This window comes from Amblyraja radiata, chromosome 8 (genome assembly GCF_010909765.2).
Source record: "Amblyraja radiata isolate CabotCenter1 chromosome 8, sAmbRad1.1.pri, whole genome shotgun sequence".
Classification (NCBI taxonomy): Eukaryota; Metazoa; Chordata; class Chondrichthyes; order Rajiformes; family Rajidae; genus Amblyraja; species Amblyraja radiata.
Window position 1 is genome coordinate 52,739,608 of NC_045963.1, and position 24,611 is coordinate 52,764,218.

The 24,611-nt window shown below is 43.6% G+C and overlaps 1 protein-coding gene across 2 annotated transcripts; it reads right to left on the minus strand.

Moving 5' to 3' along the window:
- Positions 1-9,612: 9,612 nt before the first annotated feature.
- Positions 9,613-24,105, minus strand: LOC116976221 (cytochrome c oxidase assembly factor 6 homolog). Of its 2 annotated transcripts, none has more exons than XR_004412896.1 (3): positions 24,029-24,105; positions 17,275-17,423; positions 9,613-11,535 (listed from the first exon to the last, which is right to left on the minus strand). XR_004412896.1 is itself a non-coding variant. In XM_033025908.1 (3 exons), exons 2-3 carry the CDS (start codon positions 17,416-17,418, stop codon positions 11,440-11,442), a joined length of 240 nt encoding a protein of 79 aa, XP_032881799.1. In that variant the 5' UTR covers positions 17,419-17,423; positions 23,897-24,022; the 3' UTR covers positions 9,613-11,439. The 2 variants fall into 2 exon arrangements, 1 of the variants encoding a protein (XP_032881799.1); XM_033025908.1 differs by lacking the exon at positions 24,029-24,105 and adding an exon at positions 23,897-24,022.
- Between the last annotated feature and the right edge of the window lie 506 nt (positions 24,106-24,611).

Consider the following 24,611-nt stretch of genomic DNA (forward strand, 5'->3'; position numbering starts at 1 on the left):
ATTTAACCAATTTTAAAATAAGTCTGTAATGTAAAAAAAAATTGGAAAAAGTGAAGGGGTCTGAATACTTTCTGAATGCACTGTATTTGGTGATGTGAAGCCCACAGCCATAAGCTACACCAAAATGACAGGATATTTTAGAAAGAAGAACTTCCTTTTAGCCCTAATTTTTCAATTATTTCTGGCTATCCCCTGTAAATGATTATATGTAAATGTTGGGGGTCCAGAGCTGCAGGCTCATTCATCTGCTTTACTATGCCAATGGCTGCATCGTCCACCATATAGGGGACCTAGCATCATGAGCAGGATGGTGGTGGTGGGGAGAGTCAACACTTAAATTCCTACGTGTACACATTTCTGATGATCTATCCTGTACCTAGCACATTGATGCTGAGGAATTTGAGGAGATTTGGCTGAATATTTTATCGAACTCCTACAAGTGGATGGTGCAGAGCATCTTCACAGTTCGCACCATGGCCTTGTTCGGAAATGTGGATGTTCAAGTTAAAGAAGGTTAAGAAAGTGATCGACATTGACAAATTTATCATGGGTATTAACTGCCCCATTGTCGAAAGGATCTACAGGATTGCTGCCTCAAGAAGGCAGCTAACAGCATCAAAGCCCTACGTTACCCTAGCAATGCTCTCTTCTTGCTGGTACCATCAGGATGCACATGTCAAGTAAACCCTCTTGACTTTCTTATAAGGTAGAATTAGTGTACTGTAAAGTTAGCCAAGGGTTTTTGAATGAGATTGGCTATTTAACTGACTAACATTTTTAGAAATGTAAGTGTTGGGTACCATCCAGAGATAGAATTGAGCTAAATGACATTTTATAAAAGTGGAAAACACTGGAAACACTCAGCAGATTTGGGCATCAAGTATAAGTCATGTTTATAGGACTTTGATTAGGCCGCATTTGCAGTATTACATGACCATTACAGGAAGGATGTGGAGGCTTTAGGGAGGGTGTGGAGGAAGTTTACCAGAATTCTACCTGGATTAAGGGATATTAGCTACAATGAGAGTTTCACAGATGTTAATTTTTCTCTCTAGAACATCGGAGACTGAAGGGAGACCTGATAGGTATATAAAATTATGAGATCTTCCCAGTACAGCTTTAATATGCTGTGTGTCGTTGGCATCATTCTCTCATTGCTCCCTTTGCATGACTTATGTAATTATCAAGGGTGAGTCAGTTGTTACTGCTACTTTTAACAAATACTTAAATAGACAGTGTGAGAAACATGCCTCACAGTAACCACTGTTCACCATAGGCATATCGCTGGTTGGGTTATGTGTATAGCACATATGAAAATTAAAATAAAACATATTTTAGAATGTATGTATGTTTGTATGTATAGTACACAAACTACCCATACCCAGCTGTGCCATGGCTCAGTTAGTAAGACTCTCACCTCTAGTCCTAAGACTATGGGGTCACCCAAGAATATTGAGGACAAAAACTGATGCTATAGCCTAGTTTAGAACTTTGGCAATATCCTTTGTCGGTTGAGATATTAATAAGATCCAGTCTCTGGGTGGAGCTGAAAGAACCATGGGGAACTCTCGTAGTCAAGAATCAAAGAGCTGTACAGCATGGAAACAGCCCTTTATTCATCCCCACCAAGTTGCCTAACTGAGCTATTCCCACTCGCTTGTGCCTGGCTCATAATCCACACCTTTCCTATCCATGTCTGTCCAAGTGTCTTTTAAGTTCTTACAGTAATTGTACTCCACTACTTCCTCTGGTAATTTTTCCCATATGTGTAACACGTGCTCTGTGTGAAACGTTGCCCCTCAGATCCCTTTTAAACCCATCCCCTCTCAATTTAAACCTATGCCCTCTGGTTTTAGATTGCTACTCTCGGGAAAAGACTGGATGGGTGCCCTCCATGTTTTTATAAACTGATATAAGGTCCTTCTATACTCCCTGGAAAAATACCCAACCTATTCAGCCTCTCCTTATAAATTAAACCTTCCAGACCTGGCAGAATCCTTGTAAATCTCCTTTGCACTCTTTCTAGTTTATTGTCATCCTTTCTGTAGCAAGGTGACCAGAACTGTACACAATATCTGAATGTGGGCTTATCTTGTATAGCTATAACATGGCATCCCAACACCTGTACTCAATACACTTTCCAATCAAGGCAGGTACGTCAAATGCGTCTTTACCAACCTGTCTACCTGTGTCATCACTTTCATGGAACTATCTATCTGCACCCTTAGATTTCTCTGTTCTACAATACTCACCAGATGCCCATCATTTACTACCAAGTCCTGCCCTCGTTTGTCTTACAAAAACGCAACAACTCACATTATCTGAATTAAACTTCACGTGCCATTCCTCAGCCTATTGTCCAGTTGATCAAGATCCTGTTATAATCATAAGATAACCTTCTGCACTGTCCACTATACCAACCATTCTTGTGTCATCCACACACTTACTAATCATGGCACCTACTTTCTCATCCAAATTGTTAATACAAAAAACAAACATAACTGAATCCAGCACCAATCCCTGTGGTACACCACTTCTCCAATCTGAAGAAGAAATCTCAGCATCCTACTTTCAAGGCAATTTCGTATGCAATAGGCCAGCTCGCTCGGGATCCCGTAGGATCTTACCTTCCAGACCAGATGTATGATGTGTAGGAAGGAACTGCAGATGCTGGTTTAAACCAAAGATATACACAAAATATTGGAGTAACTCAGCAGGATAGGCAGCATCTCTGGAGTGAAGGAATGGGTGACGTTTCGGGTCGAGACCTTCTTCAGACTGGAGTCAGGGGAAAGGGAAATGAGAGATATAGGTTTCCCTTTCCCATGACTTTCAGTCTGAAGAAGAGTCTCGAAATGTCACCCATTCCTTCTCTCCAGAGATGCTGCCTGTCCTACTGAGTTACTCCGGCATTTTGTGTCTATCTTCAGATGTATGATAACCTGCCAAAGGTTTAGGTTTAAATTAAGGTGTGTCTGTGTCTACGTCTATGTCTATGCAACTGTTTACCATATATATTAATTATTTGGAAGAGGGAATTAGGAGCAACACTAGCAAGTTTGCGGATGACACAAAGCTGGGTGGCAGTATGAACTGTGAAGAGGATGTTAGGAGGTTGCAGGGTGACCTGGACAGGTTTGGCGGCAAAAACAAGGGGGCAGATTATTATCTCAATGTCCTAGAATAGGCTTGATCATGTCCGAAGGATTTATCCATCTTTAAGTGTTTTAAACCCTCCAGCACCTCCTCACCATTAATGTTGACTCTCTCCAAGACATTACTATTAAACTTACCAGATTTTTCTGCACCCATGTCTTTCTCCACCATAAATTCATAGATAACGTTGTTGATCATCATTAAGGAGCCCTATTCGCTAGTTATTATTTTGCCCTTAAAACACTTGTAGAATCTCTTTGGATTCTCCTTTCCCTTATCTGCCAAAACTAGCTCATGTACCATTTTTGCCCTCCTGATTTCCCTCTTAAGTGTACTCCTACAATCCTTATAATCCATCAATGTTTTTGATCCCAGCTGCCTATACCTAATATATGCCTCCTTCTTATCTTCACTTTAACAGGAACACGGTAGCCCTCAATTCTCACTATCTCGCATTTAAAAGCCTCACTCAATCAACTTTTAAAAATTGGTCCAATAATACCACAATTGGCCTTGTCCCAATTTAGACTTAAACATATCGATCAGCCTTATACTTTTCCATAATCATATTAAAACTAATAGAATTATGTTTGCTGGTCCCAAAGTGTTCTGCCACTAATCATTAAATATCTGCCCTACCATATTTCCCAAGAAGTTGAGTTTTGTTCCTGCTCCAGTAAGGCCAACTACATATTGAATTGGAAAACTTTCCTGAAAACACAAATCAAATTCCACCCTAATTAAGCCCTGAGCACCATGGCAGTCACAGTTTTTTTTTTTGAAAGTTAAAATCCCCCACTATTACAACCCTAATATTCTTGCAACTATCTGTAACATCCCCACATATTTTGTCCTCTGTTTCTCACTGATTATTGGGTAGTGGCTTCAGTATAACCCCATCAAAGAAGCATCCCCTTAATGACTTGTTCCACCCACATACCATCACTGGATGATTCCCAATGAATATCCTCTCTAATCACTGAAGTGATGATCTACTTAATCTAAAATACAACCCCCCCACCCCTCTATCTTTGTGTCCCACAAAGGTGCCAGTCTGGTCAATATTGTTTGTGTGATTTAAGTGATCAATATCATGTTGTTTGTGGTAGCTTATTGTGTCTAAATTGGCTGCCATGTTTCCTATAATACACCAGTGACTAAACTAAAAAGAGTACCTTGGCTGTTGACTTCACTTTGGTATGACCCCAAGTTGCGACACGTGTCATAGAAATGACAATTAACTGACTTGACAAAAAAAAAAAAATGTTGGAAATCTGAAACAAATAAAAATGATGCTGACAAACTGTGCAAGTCAGGCAGCATCCATGGAAATAGAAAATTAATATTTTGCAGCTGTGACCCTGCATCAGTACACTTGGCTTTATGGCAATCTAATTGTTACATGGTCAAAGTTATTATTAGCAGTTTTTTTAATTGTAGAGTTATCAACTTACTTGAACAAATTCACCAGCTGCCATGAAGGTATTCAGATTCACTCCTCCAGTAACTTAAGTGCCATATTACTGTGCTATTACAGAATTTTGTATTTTCTTAACAGATGACTATAGGCACTTCCATAAATACCTAGACATAAATAACTATCCAGAAATCGTAAATCTACATCCCAATTCCAAATGACCTTACGGTTGTTAACAAGATTGTTAAAGCAGAAATATTGAGTTCATACAAATCATACCACCTTGCAATTTAGATCAAATTTGTAAGCTATTTATGACAAATGAATTAGCACCTCCACAAAATGGAAAAACAATTCAGGGTTAGTGAATATATCACCGACTGGAACCACATTCACAAAGTGAAAATACTATAGCCAGCTAGAATGGCAATGATGGGGTAATACCGCTGTCAATTAATCTTGATGCCCGCAACACTGTAAATGATATAACTTTATCTTACACACGTCATTTAAATGTATTACTCCATTCATTGCATTTATGTGGAGAAATCTCCCTGCTTTTACATTGGAAAGTTGTACTGAATTACACCTGTGTTAAATCGACTACTTTTTGTACTGTACATTCTTCGCTGGAAGCATTTCATCACAATTCTAGTTAATTGGCTGACAAAAGTGCTGGTTATAAGCACTGTTACAGGAAACAATTGGTCTGAAGCCACAATTTTCTAGTTGTTTGAAAATGGCTGAAAACCACAAGCTGATGACTTGGAAATTCCAGCTTCCGATCATTACACTATTATTAATAGAGCTTTAAATGCCAAAGATACCTGGCCTCAATATCAGCTTCATTCATTCCAACAAAGTTCTTCATCCATTCGAAAAATATGGTTGATATGGTCGTTAAAATATTTAATTACCATAATTTGTTTACCTTTAAAATGTGGCTGAGACTTTGTGCAATAAAACATTATATTTTCAGAAATTTAAATGAGAAGAGTTCCTAAATAGCAGAAATTTACCCTGGATTGGATTTCTGAAGATCAGGAAGACTGCAAAATGACACACCCCACACAAAAGCAGGCAAAACTGTTAACATCTCCTATGTGTGCTTTCCAGAGCACAATGTAAAAGTTGTGAATGCAGTCACTTTTGCTGTAATTACAGTGGCAACAACAGGTCAATGAGTCCACAGTATACCCAAATACAAGAGGGAGAAATTACATTGGTGATTAACTTTGTGAATTATAGTTCAAATGTCACATGTCTGATACTACACAAAAAATGCACGATATTTTAGTGTCCTTTTTTAAAATAAACCCATCTAATTTGCAACTAGACAAACACTATGTATCAATGGAGACTGTTCCAAAGTTTGACCATAATCAGTCAATAACATATCGATATAATACACAAGTTACACATCTTTTGTATTTGGCACTCTCCAAGTGTCAATGCCAGCCCAAACAAGGAATCCTTTGATACTGGGAGAGAAAATATTTGCTTATGTGATCATTTGTGCACTCCAAAACGAAAAAGAGGAAAATGGTCTTCACTTCCTGAACCTGAACGAGTCTACAACGTTAATAATTTAACCCAACCACAGTGGCAGGACTTGATGCAGAATACACCACTGTTACAGTTAAAGGGGTGAATTGGGATGTTCTTTGAATATTTCTGAGAACAATGGAGACAGATTTATGGTTTAATAAGTGAACCATATTAATCAATAGACAATAGACAATAGGTGCAGGTGCCTTTGGGCCCTTCAAGCCAGTACTGCCATTCAATGTGATCATGGCTGATCATCCAGTCAGTACCCCGTTCCGGCCTTCTCCCCATATCCCCTGGCTCCGCATTCTTTAAGAGCTTTATCTAACTCTCTCTTGAAAATATCCAGAGAACCGGCCTCCAACCGCCTTCTGAGGCAGAGAAATCCACAGATTCACAACTCTCTGTGTGAAAAAGTGTTTCCGCATCTCCGTTCTAAATGGCTTACCCCTTATTCTTAAACTGTGGCCCCTGGTTCTGGACTCCCCCAACATCTGGAACATGTTTCTTGCCTCTAGCGTGTCCAAACCCTTAATAATCTTATATGTTTCAATAAGATATCCTCTCATCCTTCAAAATTCACAACTCCATTCTATCAACATATGACAGTCCCACCATCCCGGGAATTAACCTGGTGAACCTACGCTGCACTCCCTCAATAGCAAGAATGTCCTTCCTCCAATTTAGAGACAAAAACTGCACACGATACTCCAGGTGTGGTCTCAATAGGACCCTGTACAACTGCAGAAGAACCTCTTTGCTCCTATACTCAACTCCTCTTGTTATGAAGGCCAACATGCCATTCACTTTCTTCACTGCTTGCTGTACATGTATGCTTACTTTCAGTGACAGATGGACAAGGACCGCCAGATCCCATTGTACTTCCCCTTTCCCCAACTTGACACCATTTAGATAATAATCTGCCATCCTGTTTTTGCCAGCAAAGTGGATAACCTCACATTCATCCATCTGCCATGCATCTGCCCACTCACTCAACCTGTCCAAGTCACCCTGCATCCTCTTCACAGTTCACACTGCCATCCAGCTTTGTGTCATCTGCAAATTTGCTAATGTAACTTTTAATCCCTTCATCTAGATCCTTAATGTATATTGTAAATAACTGCGGTCCCAGCACCGAGCCTAGAGGTACCCCACTAGTCACTGCCTGCCATTCTGAAAGGGACCTGTTAATCCCTACTCTTTGTCTCCTGTCTGCCAACCAATTTTCTATCCATGTCAGCACCCTACCCCCAATACCATGTGCTCTAATTTTGCCCACTAATCTCCTATGTGGGACCTTATCAAATGGTTTCTGAAAGTCCAGGTACACTACATCCACTGGTTCTCCCTTGTCCATTTTCCTAGTTACATCCTCAAAAAATTCCAGAAGATTAGTCAAGTATGATTTCCCCTTCGTAAATCCATGCTGACTCGGACCAATCCTGCTACTGCTATCCAAACGTGCCGTAATTTCATCTTTTATAAATGACTACAGCATCTTCCCCATCATCGATGTCAGACTAACTGGTCTATAATTCCATTTTCTCTCTCCCGCCTTTCTTAAAAAGTGGGATAACATTAGCTACCCTCCAATCCACAGGAACTGATCCTGAATCAATAGAACATTGGAAAATGATCACTAATGCGTCCACGATTTCCAAAGCCACCTCCTTAAGTACCCTGGGATGCAGACCATCAGACCCTGGGGATTTATCAGCCTTCAATCCCATCAGTCTACCTAACACAATTTCCTGCCTAATGTGCATTTCCTTCAGTTCATCTGTCCTCCTGGATCCTCTGGCCACTAGTACATCAGGGAGGTTGTTTGTGGCCTCCTTAATGAAGACGGATCCAAAGAACCTGTTCCAACTCGTCTGCCATTTCCGGCTGATATTGTCTTTTCAGTTATCTTCTGTTGCTCCTTAAAAGCTACCCAATCCTCTGGCTTCCTGCTCATCTTTGCTATGTTATATCTTCTTTTATTTTTATACTGTCCCCGACAGCCACGGTCATCCCTTACTCCCCTTGGAATCTTTCTTCCTCCTACACCTTCTATATTATTCCCAGAAATACCTGCCATTGTTGTTCCCCTGTCATCCCTGCTAGGGTATCTTTCCAGTCAACTTTGGCCAGCTCCTCCTTCATGGCTCCATAGTCCTCTTTGTTCAACTGTAATACTGACACCTCCGATTTACCCTTTTCCCTCTCAAATTGTAGATTAAAATTTATCATAGTATGGTCACTACCTCTTAATGGCTCCTTTACCTTGAGTTCCCTTATCAAATCCGGTTCATTACACACTAAATCCAGAATTGCCTTCTCCATGGTAGGCTTCAGTACAAGCTGCTCTAAGAATCCATCACAGAGGCACTCCACAAACTCCCTTTCTTGGGTTCCAGTACCAACCTGATTTTCCCAATCTACCAGCATGTTGAAATCTCCCATAACAACCGTAGCATTACCTTTATGACATGCCAATTTTAACTCGATTCAACTCACACCCTATATCCAGGCTACTGGTTGGGGGCCTGTAGATAACTCCCATTAGGGTATTTTTACCCTTATAATTTCTCAGTTCTATCCACACTGACTCTACATCTCCTGAATCTATGTTACCCCTCGCAAAGGATTGAATATCATTCCTCACCAACAGAGCTACCCCACCCCCTCTGCCCACCTGTCTGTCTTTTCAATAGGACGTATACCCTTGAATATTCAGTTCCCAGCCCTGGTTCTCTTGCAGCCACGTCTCTGTAATTCCCACATCATACTTGCCAATTTCTAACTGAGCCTCCACTTTATTTCTTATACTTTGCACATTCATAAACACTTTGACTTCGGTATTCACCTCCCCTCTCACACCAGTCACCTTTGGCCCTGACCTTACTCTCTTATCCCTTCTCGAACTTTCCTTCACATTATTTTGGGAGTCTTTTGTAACTTTTCCTGTACTCACTTCCCCTTTAACTCTATCGTTATACTCCCAATTTGTCAATCCCTCCCCCCTCCATTTAGTTTAAATCCACATGTTTAGCACTAGCAAGCCTGCCAGAACATTGGTCCCCCTTCAGTTAAGGTGTAACTGTCCCTTTTGTACAGGTCACCCCTACCACAGAAGGGATCCCAGTGGTCTATAAAGCTACATCCTTGCTCCCAGCACCAGCCTCCCAGCCACACATTCAGATCCCCTATCTCCCTGTTCCTGCCCTCACTAGCACGAGGTACTGGAAGCAATCCAGAGATAACCACCCTAGAAGTCCTGTTTTTCAATCTTCTTCCTAAACTCTCTAAACTTGCGTTGCAGAACCTCCTTCCTCTTCTTTCCTACGTCGTTTGTGCCCACTGCCAGATGTTCACCTTCCGTCTCAAGGATGTTCTGAAGTTGGTTCGTGATATCTTGCACCCTGGCACCAGGGACTGCTTAAACCTGGAACTGCAGACACAATCAAGGTTGGTAGTCTCCCTAAAATCAACCAATACTCAAGCATTAATCCAGATCAACACCGAGAACATCAGATCTTTTATTCATACCGTGATTGCAATATTTTCTTATTATAGTCAAGCGAATCTATCCAGCAATCTTAAGTAGTCCAATTATATAATTATTTGGACTTTTATTATGCAGTATCTTTTGATTGAGTATTATATGGAGCAGTGGTTTTGCAGATTAATCTCTTCGTAAACCAGATAATAAGGTAAAATAAAGAATGATGCAACTACTGAACATCTATTGCAATGGAAGCTGATTACAGCAGCAGTTCTCAGAAGGGTTGAAGCTTTGGGTGGTTGGGCAATTCCCTCTGACCATTTTACAGTTGTGACATTACACACACACACAAGAAAGATTCCCTTTGACTGTTATTTTCAGTGAAATGGCGAAGATGTTCTTTTTGAACTGTTCCATGGAAAACTGAAACCATACACTACTAACATATGGCCACTGCTGGCATCATCTTTCGTTATAATTATGCAATTATATTTTTAGATCTCTATAAAAGGGATAAGTACAATTCACATCACAGGATTTCTGGAATGTGTAAAAGTGCTTGCTTGTCGTTCTTGCACTTGTGTTTTTCAAGAACATTCTGCAGAAAAATGCTGGTTCTATCCTTCCAAAAGGATTATTTTATACATGTGATTGTAGACGAGCAGAGAAATTTGAAGATGTCATGCAACATTGTTCATTTGCATTCAGTTTTTGCCCATTTTGTACGGAGCAACTAATATATTAAATAAATAGGTAGACCCAAAATGCTGGAATAACAGCGGGACAGGCAGCATCTCCTTTCAAGTCCCATCAGTCTCTCCACCACAAGCTGTTGACAAACGATGAAGTTAATTAAACATGTTAAATTTAATAAATATGCATGACTCCAAATGTGTGCAGCAGCTGGTTATTTTGTACTATTTAAAGACAGCCATTTAAAGTGATAATTTGTTAAATTGAGACCTCAAAAGTGATATTACTTCAGGTTCAGATTTGTTTTCAAGGTAATACAGAGAAAATTGTACATATTTTAAATAAATAGTTTAACCACAAATAGTTCCAGTTCTGTTGGAGAAATCCAGCTGGTGTAATATTTACTGGTTTACCAGCAGAGGGAGCATAATCTCCATGCTGTATTTGAACATGGTTAACAAATAACCTTGCATTACTCGATTTTAAATCACATTCTCTGACATTCTGTGTTAATTATAATTCTTAAAATGTTGATACAACAATGTCACAAGGATAGTAGAAATTAAAAGCCAAGTCAAAAGGTCAAAAGTCCATGCACCCATCAAACAATGGAGGAGTGGACAAATTTGCAACTACATAACTACAATTACACATCCAATCCTTGTGAATTTAGGCCACATTTGAAGTGTGGATTTGAAGGAGGATCATATTAGGATGGTCACATCACTATCACTAGATTTTGGATGTGAATAGATCAAGTGAATCAGACAGCATTATGTTATGCTGATTTTGGCTGCAGCTTTCCTTACATTGTAATCAGTATTAAATCAAATGATAACAGCAGAATGCGACAATAAATGATGGTCATAATATTATTCTCTCTGGAACACAGAACTACAAAAGCAAACCACTGTGGATGCTGGAAATCCGAAATGGCATTGACCCAGGAACTTTAATTGTTTCTGATTTCACAGCTACTGCCTGGCCATTTCAGTATCTTCAACATTCATTTATTGCAGCACCGGAGTGTTTTTCTGAGGGCACAATTTCTTTTGTCCACTATAAAACATATGCTGTGATCAGTTCCCAATCAACAGCCACCGAAAGTTGGTTGAATGCAGTCTCTGCCGGCGGGTGGTTATAATTTGTCAGTGCTCTCCTGCGGCTGATATTCTACACTTTGTATTTTCGCCTTGTATTTCAGATAATCTCTTCTTTTGTCAAAATACTTGATCTGTTGAGTAAAGGGTAGTCTGTTAAAATAATCCACTGACAATGAGGAAGTAGATTGAATTGCATGGTAAATAGATTTACAGGTATACATGCCATGATGAGGTTAGCATTTATTGAGCATCCTTAATGCCACGGGAATGGTATTCACCACTATCATGCAGGGAAAGTAACCCATTGGTGACTCCAATTTGTGATATAATTACCTTTCAAATGGGCCACTGAGCACCAAGTGTGGGGTTAATAAATGCTGGCCTTGCTTAAAGTACTAATATCTCATGAATACAGAGGAAATAAAGCCAATGAGAACTGACCTAACAAATCTCTTTGTTGAAGGAGCTGGTTGTTGTTGTACCTTCAGTCCAATTCTTGTTATCTATGTCCTGCTGACATCCTGGCTACTCAAACCTAAGCAGATGGGTCTGAAGGCAAGTCCTCTGGTTTGGGGTTGGTTTTAGATTTCTATGGCTCAGACTTGGATTCCATGTCCTATCAAATCTCTAGGATCACCAGAAAGGGAAACAGAGTTAATGATTCAGTTCAACAATGTAATCAGAACTTTTCACAGCAGGCCTGAAATTGTATGCTTCTCTCTTCACAGCTGCTACCTGACCTGATGAATGTTTCCTGCACCCACAGCATTCCTTCTTGTACTGGGGTTAGATAGTCCTGGAATACGCTTGTAATAAACTGATTATTAAAAAACAGGATTCACCTTAAAATATTCAATTGAAAAAATGGGGCGCCTAAAGTTGAAAGAATTGCAGGCATTTCTGACAAGTTAGCTATCCAAAATCTTGCAGATTTTTCTAATTCCGACCACTCTCAGCCGTTGTTTGTTCTAAATATTTAACCATTTTGAGTTACATATGTAACTCGGGAACGGCTCACCTACATCAGATTGAGCAGCAATGACATGCATCAGTCAGATTCATGTATAATTTGAATCTGTTGTCATCAATAATAACCTCCACTTTGCCGGCCCTTGTATGGAGCAAAACATTCACTTCATGAGTAAGTTGCCAATTGGAGAGTCATCATCAGATTAAACAGAGTCAACACGTCTTCATGAGGAAATCATTGACACATTTAAAAAAGTTCCTGGAGGTCATTGCAGTCAGATTGGATGTTTTTTTGGAAAGGCTTTTTGGCTTTTGGCTTTCCAAAAAAAAAATGTTACTTCACAAGAGGTCTTAGTATTGGAAGTAATATATTTGCATGGACTGACTAACAGGAAGCAACAAAATTATGATTTTTAGGTTGGCAGCCTTACCTAGTGGGTTACTTCAGAAATCAATGGTAGGACCACAGTTGTTTCTGATATATATTAATGATTTAGAGGATGTAAATGTGCTGCAGCCAGTTCTGCAAATCATGAAAAGTAGATGGGAAGGCAAATATTAAGAGAATACAAATAGTTTGCAAGGAGATATCAATAGGTTAAGTGACTAGCCAACAATTTGGCAAATGGAAGATAGACACAAAAAGCTGGAGTAACTCAGCGGGACAGGCAGCATCTCTGGAGAGAAGGAATGGGTGACCTTTCGGGTCGAGACCCTTCTTCAGACTTCAGTCCAGGAACATCCAGTACAGCTATACTGGTAAAACTTCGAAATAGTTATTTGGGAAGGGCAGCAAGGATAATCCAGAGAACCAGTGGCCAGTGCGTAAGTTACTGGGGGGAATTCTGATGGAGAGGATTTTATAGCTTCAGTGAAGGTTTGATTAGTGATAGCACAGCGTTTTGTGCTGAAAATTGTGCCTCAGAAATCTGTTTTTTGAAGAGATAACCAAGATGAATTGTAAGAACAGAGCAATGGACAGTGCCAATATGGACTTTATCCAGGTGTTTGATAAGGTCCCGCATGGTAGACTAGATCGCATGTGATCCAGAGAGTGCTTGCAGATTGGACGCGTAATTGGCTTGATTGTAGCAGCAGAGCGATGGTGGAAGATTTCTTTGCACTGGATGCCTGCGATTAGTAGCGTGCCACCGGGAATGGTGTTGGCCCCATTGTTGTTCATTATTTATGTAAACAATTTGAATGAGAATGTGCAGGGCATGGTTAGCAAGTTTCCATATGACATTAAAATAGGTAGTATCATAGACAATGAAGATTATCGATAATTACAGCAAGAGCTTGATCAGTTGGGCGAATGGAATGAAATGACCAAGGAATGTAAATGTCAATTAATTCAGATGTGTGAGGTGTTGCATTTTCTGGTCAAATCTGGGTAGGATTTCACAGTAAATGGTTGAGCCCTGAGGAGTGTTATAGAACAGAGGGACCCAAGAGTACAGTACGTAGTTCCTTGAATGTGGTGTGACAGATTTTTTTTTAAAGTGCTGGAGCAACTCAGCAGCTCAGGGGGCATCTCAGGAGGACATGGATGGGCAACGTTTCAGGTCAGAACCCTTCTTCAGATTGACTGTATCTACAGTATGAATATTGAAATTTCCAATTTTAGATAACAACTCCCCTTTTCTTTCCCGTGCATCACACTGGTGTGCACCTATTTCTCCCACTATCTCACCCCCTGTCCCCTTCCATCTATAGCCCTCCCTCTGGCTTCACATTTCACTCCTCTTCATTCTTCATCTTATACCCTTTTGTCTCCTTTTCATCTGGGCTTTGACCACCCCTCTGCCAATCAAACCTCCCTCAAATGTATCCACCTATCACTTGCCATGGTTGTACCACCCCCACCTCTTTCCCAGCATTCTTCCTCCCTATTACATTCGGGAACATTGCATAACCATGTCCTCCAGAAATGTCATGTGACCCGCTGAGTTATTCCAACAGTGTATTTTTTTTTGTAAACCAGCAATTACAGTTCCTTGTGTCTCCATGTCACATGTAACAGTTATGTTTCAACAATAGAACACGTTGGTGATGCCACACTTCAAGTTTTATGTTCGATTGTGGTCACCCTGCTGTAGGAAAGACATCATTAAGCTGGAAAGGATGCAAAGATTTACGAGAATATTGCCAAAACTCAAGGGCTTGAGCTATAGTGAAAGGTTGGGCAGGCTAAGACTTATGTTTGGAGCTTAGGAATCTGACAAGAGTTATATGAAACTATGAGGACATAGATATGGTGAATGTACACCATCCTTTTCCCACAGAAGGGGAATCAAAACTCGAGGGCATAGGTTTAAAGTGAGAGGGGAAAGATTAAAAATGGATCAGAGGGGCAATTTTGTACACAGGGAGTGGTAAGTATACGAGCTCCCAAATGAAGTGGTAACGGCAGGTACAATAACAACATTTAAAATACATTTGCACAGGTACATGGAGAGGAAAGGTTTTGAGGGATATGAGCCAAACACGGGCAAGTAGGACCAGCATAGACGGGCATCTTGGTCGGCAAGGATAAGTTGGGCCGAAGGGGCGATTCCGTGCTGCATAACTCTGGGTATCATGTGGGAAAAGGTGAAGTGGTTCACTTTGAAAGGATGAAATGATAAAGTAGATTGTTAATTAAGTAATTTAATTTTACTTAGAAAGCCACAGCACCGTGTGATTCAGAACCTTGTGCATGGGGCATGGAAAGCTGACACGCAGGTTGCAACATTCCATTAGCTTGGGAAAGCTAATGGAATGTTGGCCTTCATATCAAGGTGGTCAGTGTATCATTGTGCAAGGAACTAGTGTAACCACATCCAGAGCACCGTAAATTTGCTCCCCTTATTTACAGTAAAACATATTATCATTGGAGGCATTTCAGAAAAGGTTCATTAGGACACCCCTGGCTATATATGGAATGTATTAGGAGGAAGGGTTGAACAGATTGGGTCCGTACTCACTGGAAATTAGCAAAGTAAGAGGCAACCTTACTAAACTGTATACAATTCTAAAGGGGCAGGGACAGTGCTGGGAGAATGTTTCCCCTTGTGGGAGATTTCTGGGCCAAAGGGCAAACTCAGAATAAAGGGGTGTCAAAATAGACAACAAACAATAGGTGCAGGAGTAGGCCATTTGGCCCTTCGAGCCAGCACTGCCATTCAATGTGATCATGGCTGATCATCCCCAATCAGTACCCCATTCCTGCCTTCTCCCCATATCCCCTGACTCCGTTATCTTAAAGAGCCCTATCTAGCTCTCTCTTGAAAGTATCCAGATACCGCCCTCTGATGCAAAGAATTCCACAGACTCACAACTCTCTGTGCGAAAAAGTGTTTCCTTGTCTCCGTTCTAAATGGCTTACCCCTTATTATTAAACTGTGGCCCCTGGTTCTGGACTCCCCCAACATCGGAACATGTTTCCTGCCTCTAGCGTGTCCAAACCCTTAACAATCTTATATGTTTCAATAAGATTCCCTCTCACCCTTCTAAACTCCAGAGTGTACAAGCCCAGCAGCTCCATTCTCTCAGCATATGACAGTCCTGCCATCCCAGGAATTAACCTTGTAAATCTACGCTGCACTCCCTCAATAGCAAGAATGTCCTTCCTCAAATTAGGGGACCAAAACTGCACACAATACTCCAGGTGTGGTCTCACTAGGACTCTGTACAACTGCAGAGGACCCCTTTGCTCCTATACTCGACTCCTCTTGTTATAAAGGCCAACATGCCTAATGTTGATTTCCTTCAGTTCCTCCGTCACCCCAGATCCTCTGGCCACTACTAAATGTGACTGGAATTGAAAGTAATTCTTCTCTCAAAGGGGTGAATCTTTTGAATTATTGTTCTCTGTATACTCGAATATATTCAAAGCTGCAATAGATTTTTAAACTGTAGGTTATGGGCATTGGGTAGGAAAATGGCCAAGGGAAGTTAGATTAGTCATAATCTTATTGAATGGTGGAGCAGGCTTGGGGACCAAATGTAGACATGGCCACATGTCAGAAGATCAAAGATTCGGTCAAAGGTCATAAAGGGCGCTGTGAAGGAAAAAAGAGGTAGAAAGAATCAGGAAAGGAGTTCCAGAAGTGTGGGCCTGGCAGCTGCAACCATGTGCACCATTGACACGGTACTTAAATCCATGGGTAAGCAAGGGGACAAAAATTAAAGGAGCGCAGATTTATAAATAGATCTTGTGTTTAAGAAGGAACTGCAGATGCTGGAAGATCGAAGGTACACAAAAATGCTGGAGAAACTCAGCGGGTGCAGCAGCATCTATGGAGCCACAAAAATGCTGGAGAAACTCAGCGGGTGCAGCAGCATCTATGGAGCCACAAAAATGCTGGAGAAACTCAGCGGGTGCAGCAGCATATATGGAGCCACAAAAATGCTGGAGAAACTCAGCGGGTGCAGCAGCATATATGGAGCCACAAAAATGCTGGAGAAACTCAGCGGGTGCAGCAGCATATATGGAGCCACAAGAATGCTGGATAAATTTTCTTGCTCCATAGATGCTGCTGCACCCGCTGAATTTCTCCAGCATTTTTGTGTACCTTTTGTAAATAGATCTTGTTCTGTGTTCTGATTAATGATTAATGTTTAATGTTTTATGTGTCATTCCTAACTATCACTGTATGTCATGTTGTCACTTGCGGGCAGAGCAATTTCCTTGTATGTGAATACTTGGCCAATAAACTTATTCATCCATTCATTTATATTCATCTCCAAGTAAGACACCAATCTCAAGAATAGCTCTTGAGGTAGAATACTCTCCCACTCAGTGTGTAGACATACTGAGTGAGAGAGTGTGAAGTTATTTTAGGTGGATGTATTAAGATGGGCAAAGTAGTACTGCTGATCTTGTTTTTTGTTTAAAACAATGTGATTTCAATACTTACCCATTGCTGTGGGCAGCTGCCTTCGAATAATATTCTGGATTTCTGACACTGTGAAAAGTCTTCATCCGTCTGATCCAGACACTGCCAGTACTTGTCCCTTGCTCCCCAACAGTTCTTCCTCTCTTCTGCTGTTGGAGCAGTCATTCTGCCTGCGAAATTATAATTTATATATAGATCATTGTGTTTATACAATATGGCTGTCATAATGAGGGTCCTTCAGGGCATATGTAGGAAAGAACTGCAGATGCTGGTTAAATCGAAGGTAGACACAAAATGCTGGAGTAACTCAGCGGGACCGACAGCATCTCTGGAGAGGATTGGGTGACATTTCAAGTCGAGACCCTTTTTAGGGTCTCGACCCGAAACTTCACACATTCCTTCTCTCCAGAGATGCTGCCTGTCCCCACTGAGTTACTCCAGCATTTTGTTATCCTTCAAGGCATGGTCAGAGATTAGATTTGTTTCCACATAAGACCATGTCAGTTCACACTTCATGTAACCACCATCCAGGGAAATAAACAGCCTGAAACATCGACAAACACCTTTTCCCTCCACAGATGCAGCTTGCCCCACTGAGTAGATCCAGCATTCTGTTTTTTTTAATCCTATTTGCACATGTGTAAACATGTCCAATATCAGACCCCCTAAAACAGCCACAATTCTGATCTCTATCATGGAAGATTACCATATGGACGAATTACATGATTCAGGGATGTGCTCAAACTTTCCTTGAAGACGTGCAACATCCCCAGACTCTTGGGAATCTCTGGCCCTTGACTAATCAAATTGGGGAAGGAACATTTGCCTGGGACATAATCCTCCAATGTTATCACTAAGCTCCAAGACCAAGCCCTCTGTACCTTTCTTTGCATTTGGATCCTTGACTTTCTCATCTGCAGACAAAAACACTATCTTATTGACTATCTATGCAGGTGTACCTCAGTGCTGCTTGCTCAGTCCCCGTCTCTACTCTCTTTCCATTCATGACTGTGAAGCCAAGCAGTTCCAATGCCGGAAAGGCCACTGCTGTTTGTCAAAGTACGAGTCTGCGTATGGTAGATTGATTGATTTAATACATTTTATTATCCAAGTATGTATACATACAAAGATTTTGCCTTGGTGCTTTGCTCGCAGGTAGCAACGATATACAGTAGACAAATAAAAAAAAAAAATTATAAATTAAACATGTGAAGAATGAAATAAAATACCAGAGCAAAAGGAGGCTACAGACTTTTGGCTGCTGAGTAGAGCTACTGCTCATGGAAAAAAGCTGTTTTTATGTCTGGCTGTGGCGGCTTTGACAGTCTGGAGTGGGTGGGGAAGGGTCCAGTCTTTGTAGACTGGAGTCAAGCTGTGAGTAGGTGTGAAGTGGTGATTAGGGAGGACTGGGAAGGAGGGGGGGGCACTGGGGCTATTTTTCTGTCTATCGAACCTGCAGTAGAACTCGTTCAGGTCGTTGGTCAGCTGACGATTGTCCACGGAGCGGGGGGTTTTCCTCTTGTAGCTGGTGATTTCTTGCAAGCCCTTCCACACTGAAGAGTCATTAGCTGAGAACTTGCTCCTCAACTTCTCAGAGTACCTTTCCTTGGCAGCTCTGATTCCAAGAATCTACTTCTCCGCCTCTTCATTTCTTTTTCTCATCCCCCCCCCCCCCACCCCCCGACATCTGTCTGAAGAAGGGTCTCGACCCAAAACGTCGCCTATTCTTTCTCTCCATAGATGCTGCCTCACCCGCTGAGTTTCTCCAGCATTTTTATCTACCTTCCTCTTCTCAGCTTGTACTTGGCCTGCCAGTTGAGGTCTGCCTCCCCACTCCTGTAGGCCTCATCCTTAGACTGGCAGAGCTGTCTGAGTTCTACTGTAAACTAGGGCTTTTCATTGTTGAACCTGATCCGGGTCCTAGTGGGAATGCAACTGTCCTCACAAAAGCTGACATATGATGTCACAGTGTCTGTATATTCATCGAGGCTTGTGGTTACTTCCCTGAACACATTCCAATCAGTGCAGTCACATTTGGCACAGGAGTTGCAGTTCGTCCACTTTGCTGTTGAGAGAACGTAGATTTGCAAGGAATATACTTGGGAGCGGTGTGCATAATCCTCGTCGCCAGAGGCGGGCGAGTCCTCCAGAGCGCTTCCCCCGGGTCCTCCTCCATCTCAAGACCTTGAACACAGCCACAGCCCCATCGCGACGAGTATGTCCAAATAATCCAGCGAGTGAGAGAAATCCGGAACAATGTTTGGAGGTACAGAATATCTGATGTTAATGAGAACCTCTCTCATGAAAGTGATCTTTGTGGGATTTTCAGATGACACAAACGAACAAACAGACAAAACAGCAAGGAGCATTACACCTTACAGCCATCGTCAGCGCAGAGAGAAGGCACAACTGGTTGAGTAGTGCTGCAACAAAAACTCTCAATCAACATTAACAACAAAACCAAGGAATTAATTACTCCTACCATCGGGTCCGTTGACCCGCGCCACTGGACTCCCACCATCGGGTCCGTTGACCCTCGCCACTCCACCCCCCTCCAACAACCCACTGCCATCGCCTTACCTGGAGCCTGGGCTCTGCACTGGGCCTGAAGCCTCCACGCTGCTCACTCCCACTCTCCTGGGTTTGACTCCACTGGGTCCTAGTGCCAGTCAGCCCAGCCTTGCTAACCTCGGTGGCTGTTCCACTGATTCTCCCCCATCCCCCTCTAACTATGTGACCCCTGCTCTTCCCCACCCACATTACAGCCCTCTCACCCCCCCACCACACATCGCCTCGTCCCCAGTCCACCCACCTGCCTTCCTCCGACCCCAATCCCTGCCGGATGTTCACCATCGCCCCTGACCTCCCCCTCTCCCACACCGAACGGTCTGTCCTCAGCAGAGGTCTTACCTTTGTCCCCCTCCGTCCCCACCTCAATGAGTTCCGCGCCCACTACGACTTGGAGCTCTTCTACCGTCGCCTCCGCCTCACAGCGCACTTCCATGGGAAGGAGTCCTCGCCCCCCATTGATGACCCCTTTTCCCGTCTCCAACGCACCCCCTCCTCGTGGAACCCCCCTCGTGACCTCCCGGCTTTGGAACTCTTTATCCAAAACTGCCGTCGCGACGTCAACCGCCTCAACTTCTCCACTCCCCTGTCTCACTCCAATCTCTCCCCCCCTGAACGCACTGCCATCGAATCACTCCGCAACAACCCAGATTGGGTTATCAAACCAGCCGACAAGGGAGGTGCCGTGGTAGTCTGGCGCGTCGATCTCTAGAAAGCTGAGGCCACGCGCCAACTCTCGGACACCTCCTCCCACTTACCCCTGGACCATGACCCCACTGACGAGCACCAGGCCACCGTCTCTAACACCATCACCGACTTCATCAACTCCCACGCCCTGCCCGACCGAGCCTCCAACCTCATCGTTCCCCAGCCCCGCACGGCCCGTTTTTACCTTCTCCCTAAAATCCACAAACCTGACTGTCCCGGTAGACCCATTGTCTCTGCCTGTGCGTGCCCCACCGAACTCATCTCCACATACCTTGACTCCATCCTATCCCCCTTGGTCAACCCGGTAAGGCATCGCCCACTCCCTGTTGGTATCCCAGCGCTGCACCACCGCCGCCGAAGCTGTAGTCCCGGCCGGTCCCGACAGGAAACGCCGCTCCATTCTCGATGGTAGACCGCGAGGACGGGGTGAAGAAGCAGCTTGGAGGAATGCTGCCTCTCCGACCAGGTAGGGGACTAAGAAATAAAGTTTCCCCCTTCCCCACCCCCACCCCCCCCACATAGAAGACCTCCACTAACATTTTTTAACAGGACTTAAAATAAAATAAAATAAAAAAGGAGTAGACGGACTGCGGGCAGGCAGCCATACACAGACGGCGCCCACTCCCGCACTAATTTCTTTGTCGGGTACATCGAACAATCCTTGTTCAATACGTACCAGGGCCCCATCCCCGACCTCTACCTCCGTTACATCGACGACTGCTTTGGAGCCACCTCCTGCTCCCACACACAACTGACTGACTTCATCTACACAATACACAATACAATTTATTTGTCACTTGAACCTCATAGAGGCTCAAATGAAATGTTGTTTTCTGCAGTCATACACACATGAAAAAAAAAGACCCAAGACACAACACAATTTACACAGACATCTATCACAGCGCATCTCCTCCTCGCTGTGATGGAAGGCAAAAAAACTTATCTCTCCCCTGCACTCCCCATTCCCCTCCCGATGTCAGAGTCAAAGCCCCCGGCGGGCGATGGCAATTGTCCCGCGGCCATTAAAGCCACGCCGGGCGATGCAAGGCCACGCTCCGGGCCTTGTTGTTGGAGCCCCCGGTGGGCTCTAGCAAAGTCCCGCAGCCGTTGAAGCCGCGCCGGGCGATGATGTAAGGCCCCGCTCCATCCACTTCACCATCAACTTCCATCCGGCACTCAAATACACCTGGAGTATTTCCGACACTTCCCTACCATTCCTTGACCTCACTATCTCCATCGCAGGTGATAGACTTCTGACCGACATCCACTATAAACCCACTGACTCCCATGGGTATCTGGACTACACTTCTTCCCACCCTGCTTCCTGTACGGACTCCATCCCCTACTCCCAATTCCTCCGCCTACGCCGCATTTGCTCCCAGGATGAGGCGTTCCACACCAGGGCATGAAATGTCCTCATTCTTCAGGGAACGGGGGTTCCCCTCCTCCACCATAGATAAGGCTCGCACCAGGGTTTCTTCCATACCCCGTAACACTGCTCTCTCTCCCCATCCCCGCACTCGCAACAAGGGCAGAGTCCCCCTAGTCCTCACCTTTCACCCCACCAGCCGTCACATACAACAAATAATCCTCCGTCATTTTCGCCACCTCCAACATGTCCCCACTACTCACCACATCTTCCCATCTCCCCCCATGTCTGCCTTCCGCAAAGACCGCTCCCTCCGCAACTCCCTTGTCAATTCTTCCCTTCCCTCCCGTACCACCCCCTCCCCGGGCACTTTCCGTTGCAACCGCAAGAAATGCAACACCTGTCCCTTTACCTCCCCCCTCGACTCCATTCAAGGACCCAAGCAGTCGTTCCAGGTGCGACAGAGGTTCACCTGTATGTCCTCCAACCTCATCTACTGCATCCGCTGCTCTAGATGTCAGCTGATCTACATCGGTGAGGCTAAGTGGAGGTTGGGTGATCGTTTCGCCGAACACCTCCGCACGGTCCGCAAGAACCTACCTGACCTCCCGGTGGCTCAGCACTTCAACTCTCCCTCCCATTCCCAATCCGACCTCTCTGTCCTGGGTCTCCTCCATTGCCAGAGTGAGCAACACCGGAAATTGGAGGAACAGCACCTCATATTCCGCTTGGGGAGTCTGCATCCTGCGGGCATGAACATTGAATTCTCCCAATTTTGTTAGCCCTTGCTGTCTCCTCCCCTTCCTCAGCCCTCGGGCTGTCTCCTCCCATCCCCCAGCCTTCGGGCTCCTCCTCCTCCTTTTTCCTTCCTTCTCCCCGCCACCCCCTATCAGTCTGAAGAAGGGTTTCGGCCCGAAACGTTACCTATTTCCTTCGCTCCATAGATGCTGCTGCACCCACTGAGTTTCTCCAGCATTTTTGTGTACCAAGGAATTAATTGTTCTCTTCAGAAAAGGGAAGTCCAGAGACCATATGTACACTTTCATTGGTGGATCGGTGGTGGAGAGAGTTAGCAGCTTCAAATTCCTGGGAGTTAAAATCTTGGATGAGCTTTCTGGGCCCAGCCTATGGATGTAATTACGAAGAGGGTGTCCAGCACCTCTACTTGCTGAGAAGTTTAAAGAGATTTGGCATATCACAGAATACTCGAGCATTTGTCTGCAGAAGAAGTTAAAAAGTCTCTGGCCTGGTTGCAACCTGGGCAGGTATTGCAATTCCAATGTACAGGTTTGCAAAAAGAATTTGAGACAGAGCCCAGTCAATCTCAGGCAGTGACTCCCACTATCAAAAGCATCCACATGAGGCATTGCCTCAAGAAACCACACTTCTTGCTGCTACCATACAGCGAGAGGTACAGAAGCCTGACGTCACACACCACCAGATTCAGGAACAGCTTCTTTCCTACAACCGTCTGGTTCTTGAACCTACCTGCACAACCCTAATCCTACCTAAGCAACGAAACACTAATGATTATCCCTTGCACTCCCGTGGATGTTTCAATTGTATATTTGGGACCTGGGGACCCCAGGATTTCCGCTCATGCGATCCATCCCTTCCTGAAATGGTGATGGGACAATGTTTACAAGGTCAAGTCTGGTGGACTCTCAAAGAGAGAAATTTCAGCTACCTTTGTAATTCTTCTCTTCGATCAAGTTTTATCCTCAAACTAGAAAGTGCTAGTGATGTTCAGCTGCAAACCTTAATTTACGAAGAATGCTGATCTTTTGGCCTGTGATAATTTTACTTTTGTGAGATTACTAATTTAATAGCAGAAGAATCTGCGGTACGGGCTGCGATGACAGCGTCGGAAGCCCCGCGGAGAGAGGAACTGAACCTTTGTCACGAGTCTGCACTCTTTCCCCCCCTTTACATTTCCAACCTATGTGACTCCCCGCCCATCCCCAGCCAAAGGTTTCGGCCACGTTATCGGTAGCACACCTGCTGCCAGGGTATTTGAGGCTGAGAATCTCTGACAGTCATCGCAACACCGATCCTGGGATCATTCTGACTACCCCAAGACCCCCGAACTATGCACAGGATTAACTACATTTCCGTATTCACGAGCTTCACCTTCCGTCCTGCGACCTTCGGTCCGCTGCTTATCCTAAAATGGCGGCGGATGTCAGCGTTTACCTCCGGAACTCATGGCAATGGCCAAGCGAGCTGGTGGGAAGTTCCTTACGTAACGCACAAAGCAGTTCCGGTTATCATGGAGTCGATCAAAGATCCTCCGCTATAGGATCGTTGGAGTGGATGGCGGCGCCACCGCCATCTTTCATCAAGGCAACACGGAGTCCGGATACTTGGATCTGTCAGCCCAAGATAACGGGAATATGCTCCATCAACCACTAATGACCCCGTTACTGAATCGCGTTTGCGACTGAAATTAAGGTGATTACAGATATAGACACAAGAGACTCGGATACTGGAATCTTGATCGAAAAACAAACTGTAGCAATGTTACAAAATTTTGAGATTTAAAAAATCAAGTCTGCAATTTATCCCACCAGATAAAGCATAAAAATAAGTTTAATTTGACACTTAATTCACTTTCATATCTTCAGTATTAAAAAAGTTATGGCCATTTTCATACTCGGAAATTAGCATCTTGTTCCCTATTGCTTTTGCATTGACTTAACACAAAAACTGTGAT